We start from the raw sequence: 16,327 nt of genomic DNA, 5'->3' as shown, positions 1-16,327 counted from the left end.
TAAACCAAGTGGCCATCTCTTCGGCTATTGATAAACCCCTTTTTTTACGTATTCGTAAGTCGTTATTACTCTTCCCAAGATGCCTGGAAAAGTGAATCTCTCAGAGCTTGACTCTGGAACCTTGCATTCCCTCCACCATACCAAGAACAAGACTGGGACGGCGGTCGACATCCATCAGCAGCACTGGAACCAAACTGTCGGATCAACGCTAAGGAGATTCCTGGCCAGTGCCGGGTATGACTCTCAAAGTCAATCCCGCATCCTGGACCAGTTCTCGAACCTTGTCGCCCCATTTCTCGGTTCGTCCCCCGTGCGGGGAGAGCCAATATGGAAGAGCTTCATGACAGACAACAACTGTCCAGTGGAGCTGAGCTGGGACTTTCATACCGGTAACAGCCAGCCAACAATACGATATTCTATAGAGCCCATCGGTCTTGAGGCAGGGACAGCGACAGATCTACACAACGAAGAAGCTGCGGCAAAGTTCGTACGAAAAGCAACACGGGCTTTCCCTGATATCGATATAGCCCTCTTCAATCACTTTTATGAGTACTTCAATGGACGGTGGAACGCCGATCGGCCAGAGGGTCACCGAAGCACCATGTTCTGGGCATTCGACTTGAAGGAGTCCGTAACCACGAACAAGGCCTATTTCTTCCCAGGGCTTATCGCCCACGCAATGGACAAGTCAACGCTTGAAGTCATGGCGGATTCCATTACTTCTGCTCCAGGATGTCGACCACAAAACATCAGCTCTTTCGCAAGCTTTTCGAAATTCATCCATGAGCGCCAGCACTTGGGCTTCGAGATGGATATGCTGGCATTGGACTTGGTTCCCGTCGAGGAGTCAAGACTGAAGATCTACTTTAGAATAAGGCGAACAGATTTCCGGTCAGTGACCGAGATGATGTCACTGGGAGGCAGGATACATGGCCAAGAATTCGACGTTGGCATGAGAAATCTGAGAAATCTCTGGGACATGCTGTTAGGAACGAGTGGAGTACCTGATGATATTCCTCTACCGCACAATAACCATCGGACATCCGGGATACTCTACAATGTCGAGTTCCGCACGAACAGCACGACACCAAAGGTCAAGATCTATATACCAGTCCGACACTACGCCAAGAATGACTCACAGATCATTGAGGCCCTGGGAGACTTTCTGACAGATCAGACTAGCAAGCTGCCTGATCTTGCGATCGATTCGGCTTGGGCCAAGAGATATGCAAATTGCTTGGACAGTATTTTGTGAGTACTCTAGTCGCTAGCAGCTTTTCAAACTATCTCTTTACTAAAAACCCGCAGCGGAGAAGAGAAACTGTCGAATGGTCTAGGTGTTCATACCTACATCGGTTGTTCCATACAGACCAAGGGCGACCTTCGTATTGTGGCCTATGTCAACCCTCAGCAATAATTGTACCGCGAGGGATATCACACTTATCGGAATACGGCTGGGTGTATCATTAAGTATATAGAACAAAAACGACTGATCTTCAATTCCCGGTTCTCGCACCGAATCTTCGATACCGAAGTTTCCAAATCTGATCTTCCCCTGGCATCATCCTTTCAGGTCTCCTCACCCTTTTTTCGGCTTGATGAAATCTTTATCATACTTCGAAACCCAGGCCCAATCTCCAATTCGATCTTCCTGAACGCAGGTGAACAACGTATATGATATAAACTGGCTCAGGCCTAGTGACTGGGGTCCGCCAGCTGCCTGGACTATACTCGCTGCCCCGTGAATATGTCGTAATGCCATTGGAATGTTCCCGAGAAGCATCTAAACCTACATGTAAATAGCGTTCTTCACGCATCATGCGGAGGCTTGGAAAGGGAAGCTTACTTCATCAAATGATAAAACCAAAGCACTTGAGACCGACCGAGGACTTATTGACATCGGTTGCATCGCAACGTCCTTTCGGAGCTTTGCGAGATGTTCCAACTTATAACGAATAGCTATTTCTTCAAATGTATTATTCGACTCCACCATGGACAAATGGCGGGAAGCGGCCAAGAGAAATCCTCTGATGAATTCCGCATCGTGTGAGGATATGATGATCCAATTGTTTCTAAGATATTGGTGGTAGTGACGTATAGATCTCGCTATTGGGCAATGAGCGCTTAGATATGGCATCACAATCTTGATATCTGTGGTCAATTAGCTTCCCATTGGGGAGACACGAGGAGCCTTCAAGTCCGGGAACCCAGGAGATTGAGACTACCACTTACAATGGTCGAACATGAAACATTCTGCTTCTGTGAGAGTTGAAATGAAGTTGATGTATGGTGATAGCATCGGCTGATCGATGTGGAGATCCGCTGTAGATATCGTCGCTGCGTTGTATGGAAGCAAGGTCTGGCTTGGGGGCTGGCCTTTTGGGCTCAAGCCTTTCATAGTGTGCTTCTTTTCTGTTTTGAGACCATCTTCCACGGCAATCCTTTTCGCTTTTCCAGGTCCGCGCAGCTTCCGTGCTTTAGCGTGTGCCACCTGGGCAGAGTATGAACGAGCTTCGCGTTTTGACTCTCGGAGAGCCTCGGGTCCTGCGTTATGTACCACCTGGATGAACTTCATTTTCACAAGTTCAGATAACTTTCTCTTCCATGTGCGGCTTTTCGGCAGACCTTACAAGGAAGACATTTGTATAACTCTTTGTATTAGAGGTCTGTGTATTTCGGCATTTGTCAGCACGGACGATGCAGCTGAATATTGATCCTTCTTAATATGGACTAGCGACTGGCTGGATAACTAATCACAAAATCCATTATCCTTACACATGATATGGAAGATCATCCCCAATCTCCGCATAGATAGCTCCAAGGGCGTCTGCTACATCATCAGGCAATGGCCCGGCCTCGATCGCATCGATATTAGAGTTCAGCTGCTGCACGCTCGATGCACCAACGACGATAGAATCGCCATGTTCTTTGCTCAGAGCTCCATGGTGCGCTGTCCACCTAAGAGCCGCAGCATGACCGCTAATTCCGTGGCTAGAAGCTGCAGCCAACGCTTTCTCCGTGGCTTCCGAGATCAAGGGCTTAAGATAGCGTTCAGCGTATAGATTTCCAAGGAATAGCTTACAGAAACGTTAGTACATGGACAAATACATATATGATTACGTACGGATTGATCAAAGCGGCCGCCAGGTTGGACGTTCTTATGGTTGCCAGCAAAGAATCCAGCTCCAGCTGGACTATAAGCATAGAACGCGATACTATGTCGTCGCAAGATTGGAAAAAGTTCCTTTTCGGCAGACCTCACAATCGGATTATACTCTCCTTGATATACGCTAGGCTTAATGAAGCCATTTTCTTCACAAATCTTGACGATAGTCTCGACCTCTTGAGCTGTATGTTTGCTGATACCCCAGTACTTGATTTTTCCTTCTTTATTAGCCTGGTCCATGGCTTCACAGGCTTCTTTGAGGTCAGTCGCCCGGTCAGGCTGATGCAGATACTCAATATTGATTTGCTGGATTTTCAAGGCACTCAGGGAATCATTAATGTCTTTGAGAATGTTCTCCTTGGAGTGAGCCCCGTCGTGGAAAGAGTTGACCTTTGTGTCAATGATGAAGTTCTTCTCAGGAACGTCTCCAATCTTTGGCTCGCTTGTTCCTGGTGCATGAGGTGAATAGATGCGTGCTGTGTCAAGCTGGTTATACCCTCGCTTGGTGAAGGCATCGAGAAAGGCGATGACCTCGCTTGGCTCGTGGAAGCGGACCACGGGGTCCTCTTTGCCGTCTCCGACCTATTGGTGAGTGATCAGATGTGACACTTCAGGACAATGAACGAGGAGAGGTTATCCTACATTTGCTACTCCTAGGACAATGTTAATCTTTGAGATAGACATGGTAGCTCGGCTTGAGTGATTATGAATGACTTGATGATATAACAGAGGACGAAATAAGACGGTAATGGAACGTGTCGTAGTTCGTTGGTTTTTAAATTATTCCGCCTTGGATGTCCGCAGCCCCTTTATACTTCATTTTTCTGTACTGGAAGATCGCGAGAAATACCCCGTAGCCACTTCTTGATATATGATCCTTCTGAATTAGGAAGTACCAGCATACAATACATTTCTAAGCTGTTGACCAAATCATGCCCTTCGCTATCGAATCGCCCGTTGTCCGCCCAGCTCTTGACAAATTTTGCCCGTCAGTACTGAGAATGCGGGAGTGGGGGCTAGTTCCTATCACTACATAGACCATTGGCTTACTCACTGGCATTTGATCCTTCCTTTCCAGGCAAGACTTTCTTATCAGCAGAAAGAATCCACGTCAGCGCTAGTGAGCATTCTTCTTAGTATGCAAACCTTTCTTTGTATCATAAAGGTGCATTGTCAAACTCCGCTTTACTTAGCTTTCACCAACGCACGTCAAGGAAAGGAGTACCGTCGCAGAATGAATGTTGGCTTATAGGTGTATGCAAGGTGTATTCTATGCTAAGTCTAGTAATAATACAACAAGAAACGAATGTAGAGGTACGCAGTCATCTAATACATCGGAAAATACGAAACAAATAAACAATACATGATGGGATATCTCGATGCATGAAGGGATATAGAAGCAGAAACGACAGAGGCTAATAAAGGAGGTCGAAGTGATGGTGATGGTTATCAAACCAGGCTTAGTTAGAGTAATGGGCGACATAGCCGACTTCCATCATGCTACCATAGCCGTCGCAGGTGTTGCCGTTGGGATATCCAGGCTATTAGAATGTCAGTTTATCCTTCGAAGATATTGTGGACTCCTTGATGACTTACCCAAGTACCACCAACAGCGACATTGAGAATGAAATACATGGGGCTATGGCACAGGGTATTCCAAACTCCATCGTTGTTGATTCTCGCACCCGAGATCTGATGGAACTGCTGTCCATCCAAGAACCAGGTAATAGTCTCATCTCGCCAGCTGCTCTTGGCGCGGTTGAACTCGATCCTCCAGGTATGCCAGTCTTGGTTAGGGAGACCAATCGTGCCACCAATACCGGTGCCTTCGTTGCAGATGCCGCCAGGGTAAACATCGCAGTGCGCAGTTCCGTATCCGGTCAACTGGCCGTTAACCGTCTCCATGACATCAAGCTCGCCACAAGAAGGCCAGCTACCGCCGTTGCGCAAAATGTTTCCAAGCATCCAAAAAGCAGGCCAGATTCCTTGTTTGTTGCTGGTAGAGCATGAACCAAATCGCAGGTTGGCCTCGGCTCTTGTGATCTTGCCCGCCTGGGGAGTGAAGACATATTTGCTCTCAACGCGGCCAGAAGTCCAGCCCTTGAGAGCGGAAGCATCGCGCCAGGGGACAAGCTGGAGGGTATCGCCACCACTTCGTTGGACGTTGCGACTGGATGATGTGTAGACTTCGAGTTCCGCGTTGACGTTCAGATATCCCGTTATAATGTTCCATCGGCTAGTGTCAGGTAGGGTGCCGGCAGCGCCAGAGAAAGGATCCTGCCAGACACGTGTAAAGCCACTGTAGCTTGGGGCATCCCAAGCCAGAGCGGTCGCGGAAAGCGATAAGAGTGCTGTAATGGGTTGCTTGAAAAACATCTTGAAGGTAGTAGGAAGTACTGGTAAGTAATATTTGACTTTGACTGCTCGGTAGATTGCTTAGAATAAGAATGGTGGCGCTGAAACCGTGTACTCTTATAGGATAGGGGGGAGGATGGCATTTGGTACGTAGTAGGCTATACTCCCTATCTTATTATTCCAGTGCCATGGGTCATATCCATCATGCTAAGAGATGCAAGGGCCCGAGATCTCATGGCTCAATGCCGACGGACCTGCATTGACAGCCTCCCGCATGTCATGTTACTAGCGTGTCGATCTAGTGATCGCGTCACTTATAAGAAGTGAAAACTTCAAGACAAGGAACGACTTTGAAAAATTGCCATTCTATTAGAAGAAAACTTCTCGTGCTCAAGTATCTCAACACAATGATTCCCCATCTCCCAGACATGATCCAAAGTATAGTCACCACTCAACCCTCAATGACAAGAATTTTCGCATCCTCTCCCTATGATCAAGAAGCGTGACCTATCAGAGCGTTACATCAGTCGCTCGCAAATTTCATGCCCTACAACCCTGCTGGGAGGAATAGTTCCCGAGAAGGGAAACTAGCCCGTGCTGGTTAGAGTGATTGGCCCGAGGATCGGGGATGATGCACCCAAACCGGACTAGAACTCCAGTCATGACCTTCCAATTCCATTCAGGATAATCTGAATGGTCACTTGATTTGCTAGAGCATTTGTTTCAGCGCGTAGAGACGGTCCAGTTACTGGCAAGACAGGTGACCTTCTCATGAGCTTAAGATTAAAAGGCACGAGTCTGCGCGTTTCTCATTAGTACCGGTGGATGATCGCAACTGGCAGGTTGCATTGAAGTCATTTGTACAGTTGCTCATTTATGATATGTCTTGAGTTAAATTCATTATCGCTTTTGACGACACAGCCTTTACTCAACGGTTGAGGATAAAGTGACTACAAGCTCAACCTAATCTCAAAAGTCAATTCAAGATGAATGAAGTTTATTGCCTGGGTGCCATTTGCATGTGAGATAAATACTAGAATCACTGGTAGTTGGACTTGTCATAAATGTTACTACAGATCAACATCATCTAACCTGGTCCATGTCAGTTCAGTCGCCGGGGCTTGTTTTCACATCATTCATGGTAGATCGCGAGCTGTAGGGTATTTAAATCTAGAATCGTGGCGGGGTTGCTAAAGCAGTACTGGTCTTATCGCAGTGTATACTTCTTATCGGAAGTTGAAACGCTAAAGTCAGACCAAGATATGGCATCGACCTGTAGCTTTTCCCTTCATCTGTGTACAGCACTAACGCTACGACTCCGACACAACCAGGCAGATTCCAGGCTGACAACAACGCCCCAACCATCCTCGCTTATCGTTATCAATATCTTGAGAGCGTCATCTTACACTGAAACCGGTTTCTAGATATCTCTCTTTTTCGAAGTCATGCGAACATGTCCAGCGGCTCGCAATCGCCAGCAGAGGTCACCGGTCCAACAGCATTCTGGATCCTCGCCTCTCTAGCATCAGCAGCAGCAGCTCAACCGTCGGGCAATCGAAAAAGAGACAATGACATCTTCGGAGGCAATGTCGATATTGTTCGCTCCATCCCCGCCGTCTGTCTCATCGATTCCATATTTGACTTGTTTGTACTGGCCCGAGGTATTTCGAGATTTCTCTCGTCACATAATTCCACTCGACAGACTCGTCGCAACTCACCAAAAGCGACTGGTCTGGTCATCAGATTAGCCTTGACAATATTTACCGTCCTCCCACAGACTATCAAAGTATTTAGTCTCCAAGGCGTACCTGCGACGCAAGTTTGTGCTTTTATCTTCTTCTTTGCCAATATTACGAAGCTCCTGGTATCCATTTGTGGATGGGAGCCAGAAGGGATCCTCCGAGAACAGGATGATTCAACTTCAATCGATGTCTTCCTGTCGTCAGCACTTCAAGCGCCATTCGAGTTCTGGATATGGTTCAATATCAGCCGACAAGCCTCTTTCAAACTCTCTAGTGAGCTAGAAAATCTTTGCGACTGGGCCACGATCGTTGTTAGTTCCTCCATGGTATTGCAGGTTATCATATGGATTGCGTATTTGGTTGCGCGACGACGCATAGACCTCTCAAGATCACTTTATATCGTACCTATGCGAGGCTTTTACTTATTGATGGTGGTTCTTGGGCTTACAAGGCACCCATCTGGAAGGAATGCATCGCAAGCGACGATTAAGCCGCCACCGGGGTGGATGGACCTATTCAATTATAGTTCGGGCTTAATCATCTGTACCGCCATTGTCAGCATAGCTATTGCGAAGCTACTGGAATCGATAGGAACTCTCTTAACAGTTTTATTGTCCCGTGGCAGCGCAGAAGAAGAACAGAACGGGGAATTGGAGGTGCAGTCCATCTCGGGTGAAGATAGTGCAGAGGAGCAGGAAGAGACTAGGGATCGTCTGTTTGCGGGTCAACCAGGGGCTTGGATGGGAAGGATAGGCGTTGCTCCAGATCAATTGGTTGTACGGGGCCTCACTTTGAACACGACAACCAGTACGAGCATTACACTGACAGTGTTCAACCTTATCACTACCATCTTCTACTATCTCGTGTACTTTGATGGGACTGGGACAGTAAACCCCAGTTGGACAAGTGTCTTAGGGTAGTGATTGAGACGGCGAAAACTTTGACTATTTCATATCAAAGCTCTGGGCCGGCAGTTTTAGGATAGGACCAGAAGGTATTGCGATATCTAAACGAAGCGATGGCAGTCGAACTACAGCCGCGATGTACACATATGTCTCTAGAACAACTATGATTTACATATATAAAGACAAGACCCATTGCTAATAGAACGGTACACAGGAGAAACTTCCATAACACCAAATGGCGACCGCCACTGGTATAACCCTCACTCTTTCCTGCGATATCCTCTCATTACTCTGGTGTCTAATTGCTGTGACATCTCCATGAGATCAGTAGTCGGAGGGCTCACGTCGATGCTCTCGTCGAGGTTCGTATCGGCCTGAGGGTGATCTACACGATCTATTCGAAGGTGACCTGTGTGATCTGCTGGAATGTCCTCTCCGTGATCTATCCGAAGGAGCTCTGCCAGAATCATCTCGAGATGCACTTGATTCGAGATCCATCAGTCTGACTGACTTGGATCGATGGTCTGCACGGCCATGAATAGCGGTGGCGTAGATACCGGGGTGGATGACGGAGAGCAGAATGACGGAAATGGCGATCATACTGGCAAAGGTCTAATGTTAGACAAGGGGTCACTTGATAGAAGGAGATGAAGTGAACTTACCATCCATCGAGGATCATGAACTCAACCTCTTGGCGCATCATGTGTCCACCAACACCGCCAGCCAGCTCGGGAATACTAAAACTGTTGAGCAAGTGTGTGCTGACAAGAGGATAGGATGATAACACTTACCGGTAGATACAGCGGGTGAGAACGAGAAAGAATACAACCGTCAGAGAGATCAGAAATATGTTGAGGTCTTTGGGTAGATGTCGAAAGACACTTCCACGTTCACGGCGCATACGCAAAGCAAAGTCGGCAGCAAGAATGCCCGCAATAGCCATGACGACAGCCTGGAATGATACACCAAACACCATGACTACCCTACCAACAGTTCCAAGAGAAGGATACTTCTCCGTCATCGACGCCAAAACACCACCAACACACTGCGAGAAGAACCCCAGCATATCAGCAGTAACGAACGGCCACGTCCAAAGTCTCGCCGGAAGCTTGGTATAGTGCTCCCCAAAATACTGCACCAAAGCTCGAAGTGTCATGTACAATGCTGCAGCGATGAATGATGGGCCGACCATGAGAAGTACAAACTGGATGGATGTAGCGGCACCGTCCCATGGGTTCTTCGACATGAGAATTCGGCCGGCGTAGCCGCAGCATTCGAGCAGGCTGCCAAGGAGGACGAGGATGGTGTAACCTTTCCAGAGACGCCAGTAGCGGATGAGGAAGTAGACTTGAACGAGGGTGCAGATACCAAAGACGACGCCGAAGAAGGCGTTGCCGCCCATGTTGGGGACATAGCCGTATATGGTGTCCTCTAGGGGACAGTCGGGAGAGATTTCCTCACATCGTTCTCTCTGCTCGTTGCTCATTTTGTTCGTCCGATGATGTAAGGTGAAGATAACAAATGATTGGAAGTCGAGGTTCGAGATTTGTGATATAGTAATAGTGCTGGCTTATTATGAAGATAGATTTTGTTCTAAGATTGGAGTACCATAGCTCTTTTATGTTCGGCCGTGCATTAAAAATCGGCAACGGAAATCCCGTTTACTTCACCAAAGTGGCAATGAAAACAAGCAAACCGCGTCTCCCTGGAAGGCTGTGCGATTCAACCTTATATCAAACCATCAGACGGCGGCATCGGGATCCCGGATCGTCAACATTATGCTTAAACTTAGACATAAAGCCGCTTGTGCAGGCCGGGCGGCAATTCTAAAGGTCCGTGATTGGTTTGTTGGTCGAGCGCCAAGGGTAAGCCATTGGTCAGACGCTTTTTCGGGATTCCGAGAGCCATATCAGGGATGATGGCTACGCGTCCTCATTTTACAAAAATATGATTCGATATATCATTTTGTGACTCAAAAATAGAAGATCAATGCTGATATTGTTGCGTTAACTATTTGATCGGTTTCGGCGAAGGACGTCGAAGTTGGTGCAATGTATGGGGTTGCAGTTAAGCGACTGGCTTATAGAGTGTTCACATCCTTGGAACAGCCAAGAGAGGATCCAGAAGGGAGCCAACGAAGAATTCAACAAGAAGGTGGGAAAACCCATGTAAACAGAGGGAAGCGCATGGATTGGCAATCTTGTCCGCTCGCCTGGTGCTTTAACCAACATATGGAATCCCATTACCTTATAAGACAAAAGAGAGGGTCGCATTTTGATTCACAGTGCTCAAGGAGTTTCCCGAGTAACGTAAGTTCTTTGCTCCAGCTAGTTACACAGTGAATCACCGGTATGTATGGTATGCCACTACCAATCAGAAGTAATCGACGGCTTACATGTATACCATTCTCATGCGGCTAAGATCAATCAATGAGGCCCCCCAAGTATATAAATCGCAATTACTTCTCATATTCACGAAAAAAGAAATCTTCTACTTCTAATTAAAGTTTTAAACGTAGGTAAACATAATTGATGTGCCACATGATAGCCGTGACATACATCTGCGCTAAATGCAGAGGAGTATTAGACACCGAGCGAGATATCAGGCGATGTAGACACGCCAGAGCAAGATCACGACGACACAGATGTGCCAGTCGTTACTCCACACATAGTTCGGAAGACAGAGTCCTGAATTGGTGGTATTGCGAAACTTGTGTTGCAGCGTACTACGCAGCGGAGGAAACAAATGATGCGTACCAAATTTGGTAATGCTGGGATGCAATGTCGATACTGGTCTAGGCCTTGGTAGTAACCTCGAACCTTTTGCTAGAAAAAGACGCACATGATGGCTGTAACACAAAGGACTTCAATGATGCAGTGATCATATTGGGCTCAGACCCTGTCAAACTGCATATGCTGAGTGATATTGACGTGGATACAAACACTAACACATTCACTCATCATTAGATTTGGAAACAATACTCTTTGGCCATATTCAATATCAACTGTTTGTTATTCACCATATTCCTCTAAGTATATATAGCTATAGTACTAGCACTCAGAAGAACCTTTGCTCTCCCATCAATTTCCTCAAGACACAAATCTAAATATCCAAATTAAAACACCAGACTTAACAGAAAGTACCAACCACTAGATAACACAATGTGTCATATCGTTAACGTCACTTTCCGTTGCTGCCGCTGTCGTGCCATCACGAGAGCGAAGCAGGATTATGCAAAATGTGCACAAAATCCTGACCCCAATCAACCCCTTTGCCCTCCGAGCAATTGCACGTCAAGTGAAGTCACACGACCAGTCTTTTGGATGGAATGTGACGCGTGCGCTACAGAATACCAAGCATGGTATACGGCCCAGCAAGCCGGATTTTACTACGAGCCTAACCCGCCCTTTGAGATGATCAACATTTGAAGCTGAATCATAGATTTCGGGAAATGAGAGTTAGTCACGGCCTCTCTTTGTGTATAAAGTCTGGCTAGCTGAGCAAGATAGTTGTTTCCTTTTCTTGAAAATAAACTCCGACCAACAGAGCTTTTCAAAGTCTACAAACCGTACTATCACAAGACAACAGCGTGAAAATCCGTATTAAGAATGTGTGTTCTTGTTAAATATACTTATACGTGCGCCCGGTGTGGCAGAATCACACTGGAAGAGGAGCGTCGTCATTGTTGTGCGCGGGCTATATCGCACGGGAGAGATTGCTCCAGGAGCAATTGCGAACGACGGAGCGCGAACTCGGTAACCCCTTGGCAGCAGTGTAGATCCTGCATGGCAGAGTACAACGCATGGTTGGCTGCTCAGCGACAGGGACATTACTATCAGCCTAATCCACCATTCATGTAGTTGAAGAGGTAGAATCTGGATCGTAAACCATTCACTGTTTATCATTTGTTCTGTGAACACGGCCGATCTGTCTTTCGAAGAGTTCTATAAGTACAGTGATTGTAAAAGGATCTCGTAAGATCTAATCTAGTGATGCGTAGACGTTGCTCCGTCGTGATTAAGTGAAGATTGAGGCTTATATATAAAAGCTCCATATGTTCTCGGTATCCAATCTAAGACTCCACAGCACTTTACCCTCATTCATTAGGAATCCCAGAAGACAATTGTTCTCTTCTCAAACTACAGCCGGAGCATATTCGAGACCTTCGGCTTACCTCAAAGAACTTGATAATGTGCTACAGGACAGCCATATTCTATAAGTGTGAACGCTGCGATAAAGACCTCGGTTCCGAAGTTGACATTACAAGATGCACGACAGCCCTGCAGCAAGGCGTCAGCAGCTGCACAAATACTACCTCGACTGCACCCGTCTGGAGAACAAAGCCTTGGACCAGTTGCTCATCATGTACAAGAGAGTTCAGCCAATGGCAGGAAGATTTGAGACGAGGATGGCCCGTTCCCGACCCTCATCCCCCATTTCGACGTTACTAGATAGGCATTTACAGGAAAGCATGAATACTTCAATAGAAAAGAGGCTCTAAATCAAATTATATAACCCATGCTTATCAACACCAATAACCCGGTGAAATATTAATTGTGTAGTCAGCGTTTTCTGTAAATGATGAAGTGCTCTGGTATCTGAGACGATAAAGTGTTAAAAACACTTTTGGTGATGAGTAATTTTCAGCGGGAGCTGAGACATGAATTGCATACTGGGCGCACTGTCACGTAGTAGAGTCACCTGTATGGCATGTCTTATTATTCTAGCACATTGATCGTCCCAGAACAGCCGATAGCTAACTGATACTTAGACTAGCGAATCACTGGCCTTCTGAATATATATAAATCCTATCATCATTCTTGGAAGATCTTTTCACATTTGCAACAAAGAAGAATCCCCCTTCTTAAATCACCTAGGACGCTATAACTATCTGATCTTGATTCTCATCAAACTAAAGAATCCCTCCTATCTCAAAAGTTAAGCCCCAATATGTGCCAAGTCACAGACACGCTCCACCTCTGCGAACGCTGCAAATGTCAACTCAAATCTAATGTCCAAGTCAGACAGTGTCCCAAAGCCAGGGCCAAAGGCATTCATGTTTGCCTGAATGCGAAGTGGAAAACCCCCTAGGAGATTTGGGAGCCGTTTGAACGGTGTATAACATGTTCTCAGGCTTTCGCTTCTTGGAAGTTACGTGTAGATGAGGGTGACGATGTTACAACACCCGATCCACCTTTCCCTGGGTTTGAGCACTATGTGAAATAATATACTTGATAGCCTGGAAGAAGAAACTGCCTTGATATAGTAGCCTTCAGTTTACCATAAATACTCTGGACACATTCTGCTCATTCATGATGCCTGATCAATGGATGGGTATTTATGAAGAGGCTGATTAACTGACCTGGATTAAATTGTTCGGGAGTAAATATTGTGTAACATGCGTTAATATTGCCCAGTCGGTAAATCATCCTATTGAAGGTATACAATATGGCGCGCCTCTATGCTAGCCAATCCGTCATGTTACACTTTTGATACAATCTTGATTTCATCAGCGTGATTGTGAAATTTGAGTTACATATATAAAGAAAGGTAACGCTTGCTGCATTCAGTGGAACATAAATTCTTCCACCATGCAAACTCCTCGTTGCGAATCACTGATGATCTCCAAGTACATCTACTTCGTCAATCTCACAGCCTGGAACGTATTTTTCTTTTCTTTCGCCAACACTCCCATCACGTTCAATATTACTTTGAATAAATACAATATCGCTAGCATATCAACGCGCTGATATGTGTGTCTGTGTCACCACTTATTTCCGGTGTTTACGGTGTGGCCAGGTGATATGTAGCGAGTACAGCACCCAGAAATGCGCGAGAGCGACCGCGGAGGGCAAATGGCGTTGCAGTCTGGAGGATTGCACTGACGGGACATTAAACCGAATTTTGAGGTGGCGTGAATGTTCTGTATGTGAGAGGGAGTACGATCGGTGGCAGGCAGCTCTGCGGGCGGGAAGACCCTACTATCCCCAACCACCTTTTGCCTAGAGTAGCAAGCCTAGATTGAGCACTATCGGAGTCTGGGCTGTCAGCCTCGGGTAGTAGCCTTTGTCTCTTATGGTAGAGGTCAGGCGTATCTCTTATGGCCTTGATGTTATGTTAGCTAGGTGTTAGCTGACTTAAGAGAGATCTTCTCCCATATTGCTGACACGAAAGATATGCGATGTGTTGTTCGCCGTGTGACGAGGACCATTCACTATATGAGGCCTGCTTTAAGAGCCCCGACGTTCGAGAGTCAAAAATAATGTACGGCTGTTGTCTGCAGCTGCAACCGCAACCTGAAGTTCAACGATTTACTGCTGACCTTGATGCCATGGTTCCAGATTCATGAACTCCCCGAACAGTAGTATGCTAGATACTCTAAGCAGTTACAAATATAGAACTAATCTTTTCTGAACGTGTTGTCGTAGCAAAGACCCGAAGGTTTATATATTCATCCGGAACGTCCCAGGGGCTCTGAAGGTGAGAGATTGAGCCCGATGTGCTGTTACAAAACCAGGCTTTGAATTATCAGATTTAATGCACTGTAAGACTAAGACATTTGAAACCCATGTATTGTGCTTGTGAATCACTGGCCTTTCCCAAGTATAAAAACCCGCCATCCTAGCCCCAGGAAGATTTCTCCCTCAAACATCAACATCAAAACTACACTCTATTATTCTACACAACTATACCTACCAGAAACATTTTTTTAAAGATTCTCATAAACTACTAGCTCACCATGTGCTGGCTCACAAACATCACTTACCGCTGCAGACGGTGCCACATGTCGACAGGTGTCGACCTTGAAATCCGTCGATGTGAAAAGGCTCGCAAGGATAACAAGGAACGCTGTGACTTGAGCAATTGCTCCGAGGTTGATCAGGACAGAAGTTCCTCGTTCGATCATTGCGTTACATGCGTGGCTCAATATAACGACTGGATTGCTTCAGGCAGATCATATATCCCAGAACCTCCTTTCTTCTAGCGGCCTGGAGGTTCAATGTCATGTATGGAATGAAAGCATTGAAACGTACGGACTAGTCCCGTACCGCTTGTTGAAAGGGGGGCCATAATGAAGGCAGTCGATATCAGATAGCTGAAATAAAGAACCTGGTGTTGTGATAACCTTCGAGAACAGTGATATGTAGAAGGAATTTGATCAGCAAAACATCGTGACTATGACTATGACTAAACTCAGAACAGCACTTGGCTTTCAGAAGACTTGTTCTCGTTATGATGTGTTGAAGAGCCGAAACACTAAGTCGGTCAGGGGGGACGTGATGACTTCGCTTCGTGTATGTGGCTATATTATGGAGCCCTAGCTATGGGATACCCCTTTGGAGTGCTCACGGCTAGGCATGGCGATGCTTCAGCTTCCCTAACTATTGGCTAAACGTCGACTTTGCTGTAGGAATATTGTATGCTGTCTATTCACTTAGTCCAGAGTCTGGCTGTACAAACCGATTCACTGTATCGCGCTTCATTTGTCACGAGGTCTTTAATTTCGGTCAAGTCAGGATACATCTCATGTTCCAGATCACATGATGTCTCCCAAAATGGCGCCTATAAAATACAACAATCAGTGTCAACTTGAACCTCTACCAACACCCTTTTAAAAGGAAGATATTCTATTTAAGAACATTAACTACACCACCGACAACATGTGTATCCGAGAGATAATATACTGTACTGCCTGCGAGCATACCGAGACTTTGAAGTGGTTATACTGCCCATCATATTTAGGGCTGACTACTTCAACGACCTTCCACTCTCCGTCATTGGTGATCAATGGGGAAATGAGGACTACCGTAGGCGGCGCCTTTACGCCCGAGACCTGCCCAAATCCAGAATGCCCTAGCAAGAAAAAGGCTGGGAAGGGGGACGCAACGGAGATGGAGGAGACAGTAATAGAGAAACAGCCTGAAGATGACAAGGCGAGTGAGAACGATCATGGGAAAGACACTGAGGCCAAATGCACCTCACCGGTAGATAGGTGGCATCGAGTTCGTGAGTCGGTAGCCCGATGTAAAGCTAAGCTCACCCATTCTGGATGACTGTGCATTCTCACGCTAATCCTCTCTCCATGTATATAATTTAAAGCCTTTATACTTTATATCTTGACTTGGCACAAGATTCATGGCAAGTCTTGGCTTGGCACA

General features: G+C 46.3%; 5 protein-coding genes across 5 annotated transcripts; 2 read left to right on the top strand and 3 right to left on the bottom strand.

Moving 5' to 3' along the window:
• Window positions 1-79: 79 nt before the first annotated feature.
• Window positions 80-1,417, top strand: FSUBG_3841 (tryptophan dimethylallyltransferase 1; the record flags this gene model as incomplete). Its single annotated transcript, XM_036681766.1, has 2 exons — window positions 80-1,251; window positions 1,309-1,417. 2 exons carry the CDS (start codon window positions 80-82, stop codon window positions 1,415-1,417), a joined length of 1,281 nt encoding a protein of 426 aa, XP_036540619.1.
• Window positions 1,418-2,221: 804 nt separating this feature from the next.
• On the bottom strand, window positions 2,222-3,850 carry FSUBG_3840 (Aflatoxin B1 aldehyde reductase member 3; the record flags this gene model as incomplete). Its single annotated transcript, XM_036681765.1, has 5 exons — window positions 2,222-2,560; window positions 2,631-2,703; window positions 2,776-3,077; window positions 3,125-3,748; window positions 3,809-3,850. The coding sequence occupies 5 exons, from the start codon at window positions 3,848-3,850 to the stop codon at window positions 2,222-2,224; spliced, it is 1,380 nt and encodes a 459-aa protein (XP_036540618.1).
• A 776-nt stretch (window positions 3,851-4,626) lies between these two features.
• FSUBG_3839 (endo-1 3-beta-glucanase) lies at window positions 4,627-5,542 on the bottom strand (the record flags this gene model as incomplete). The annotated part of the gene is made up of 2 exons (XM_036681763.1): window positions 4,627-4,707; window positions 4,763-5,542. The coding sequence occupies 2 exons, from the start codon at window positions 5,540-5,542 to the stop codon at window positions 4,627-4,629; spliced, it is 861 nt and encodes a 286-aa protein (XP_036540617.1).
• A 1,432-nt stretch (window positions 5,543-6,974) lies between these two features.
• On the top strand, window positions 6,975-8,183 carry FSUBG_3838 (uncharacterized protein; the record flags this gene model as incomplete). The annotated part of the gene is made up of 1 exon (XM_036681762.1): window positions 6,975-8,183. One exon carries the CDS (start codon window positions 6,975-6,977, stop codon window positions 8,181-8,183), a length of 1,209 nt encoding a protein of 402 aa, XP_036540616.1.
• Window positions 8,184-8,492: 309 nt separating this feature from the next.
• FSUBG_3837 (sphingoid long-chain base transporter RSB1) lies at window positions 8,493-9,654 on the bottom strand (the record flags this gene model as incomplete). The annotated part of the gene is made up of 3 exons (XM_036681761.1): window positions 8,493-8,769; window positions 8,831-8,905; window positions 8,960-9,654. The coding sequence occupies 3 exons, from the start codon at window positions 9,652-9,654 to the stop codon at window positions 8,493-8,495; spliced, it is 1,047 nt and encodes a 348-aa protein (XP_036540615.1).
• Window positions 9,655-16,327: the final 6,673 nt, after the last annotated feature.

Source organism: Fusarium subglutinans (assembly GCF_013396075.1).
Source record: "Fusarium subglutinans strain NRRL 66333 chromosome Unknown NRRL66333_c0000033, whole genome shotgun sequence".
Taxonomy (NCBI): Eukaryota; Fungi; Ascomycota; class Sordariomycetes; order Hypocreales; family Nectriaceae; genus Fusarium; species Fusarium subglutinans.
This window is presented reverse-complemented; position numbering and strand designations above follow the sequence as displayed.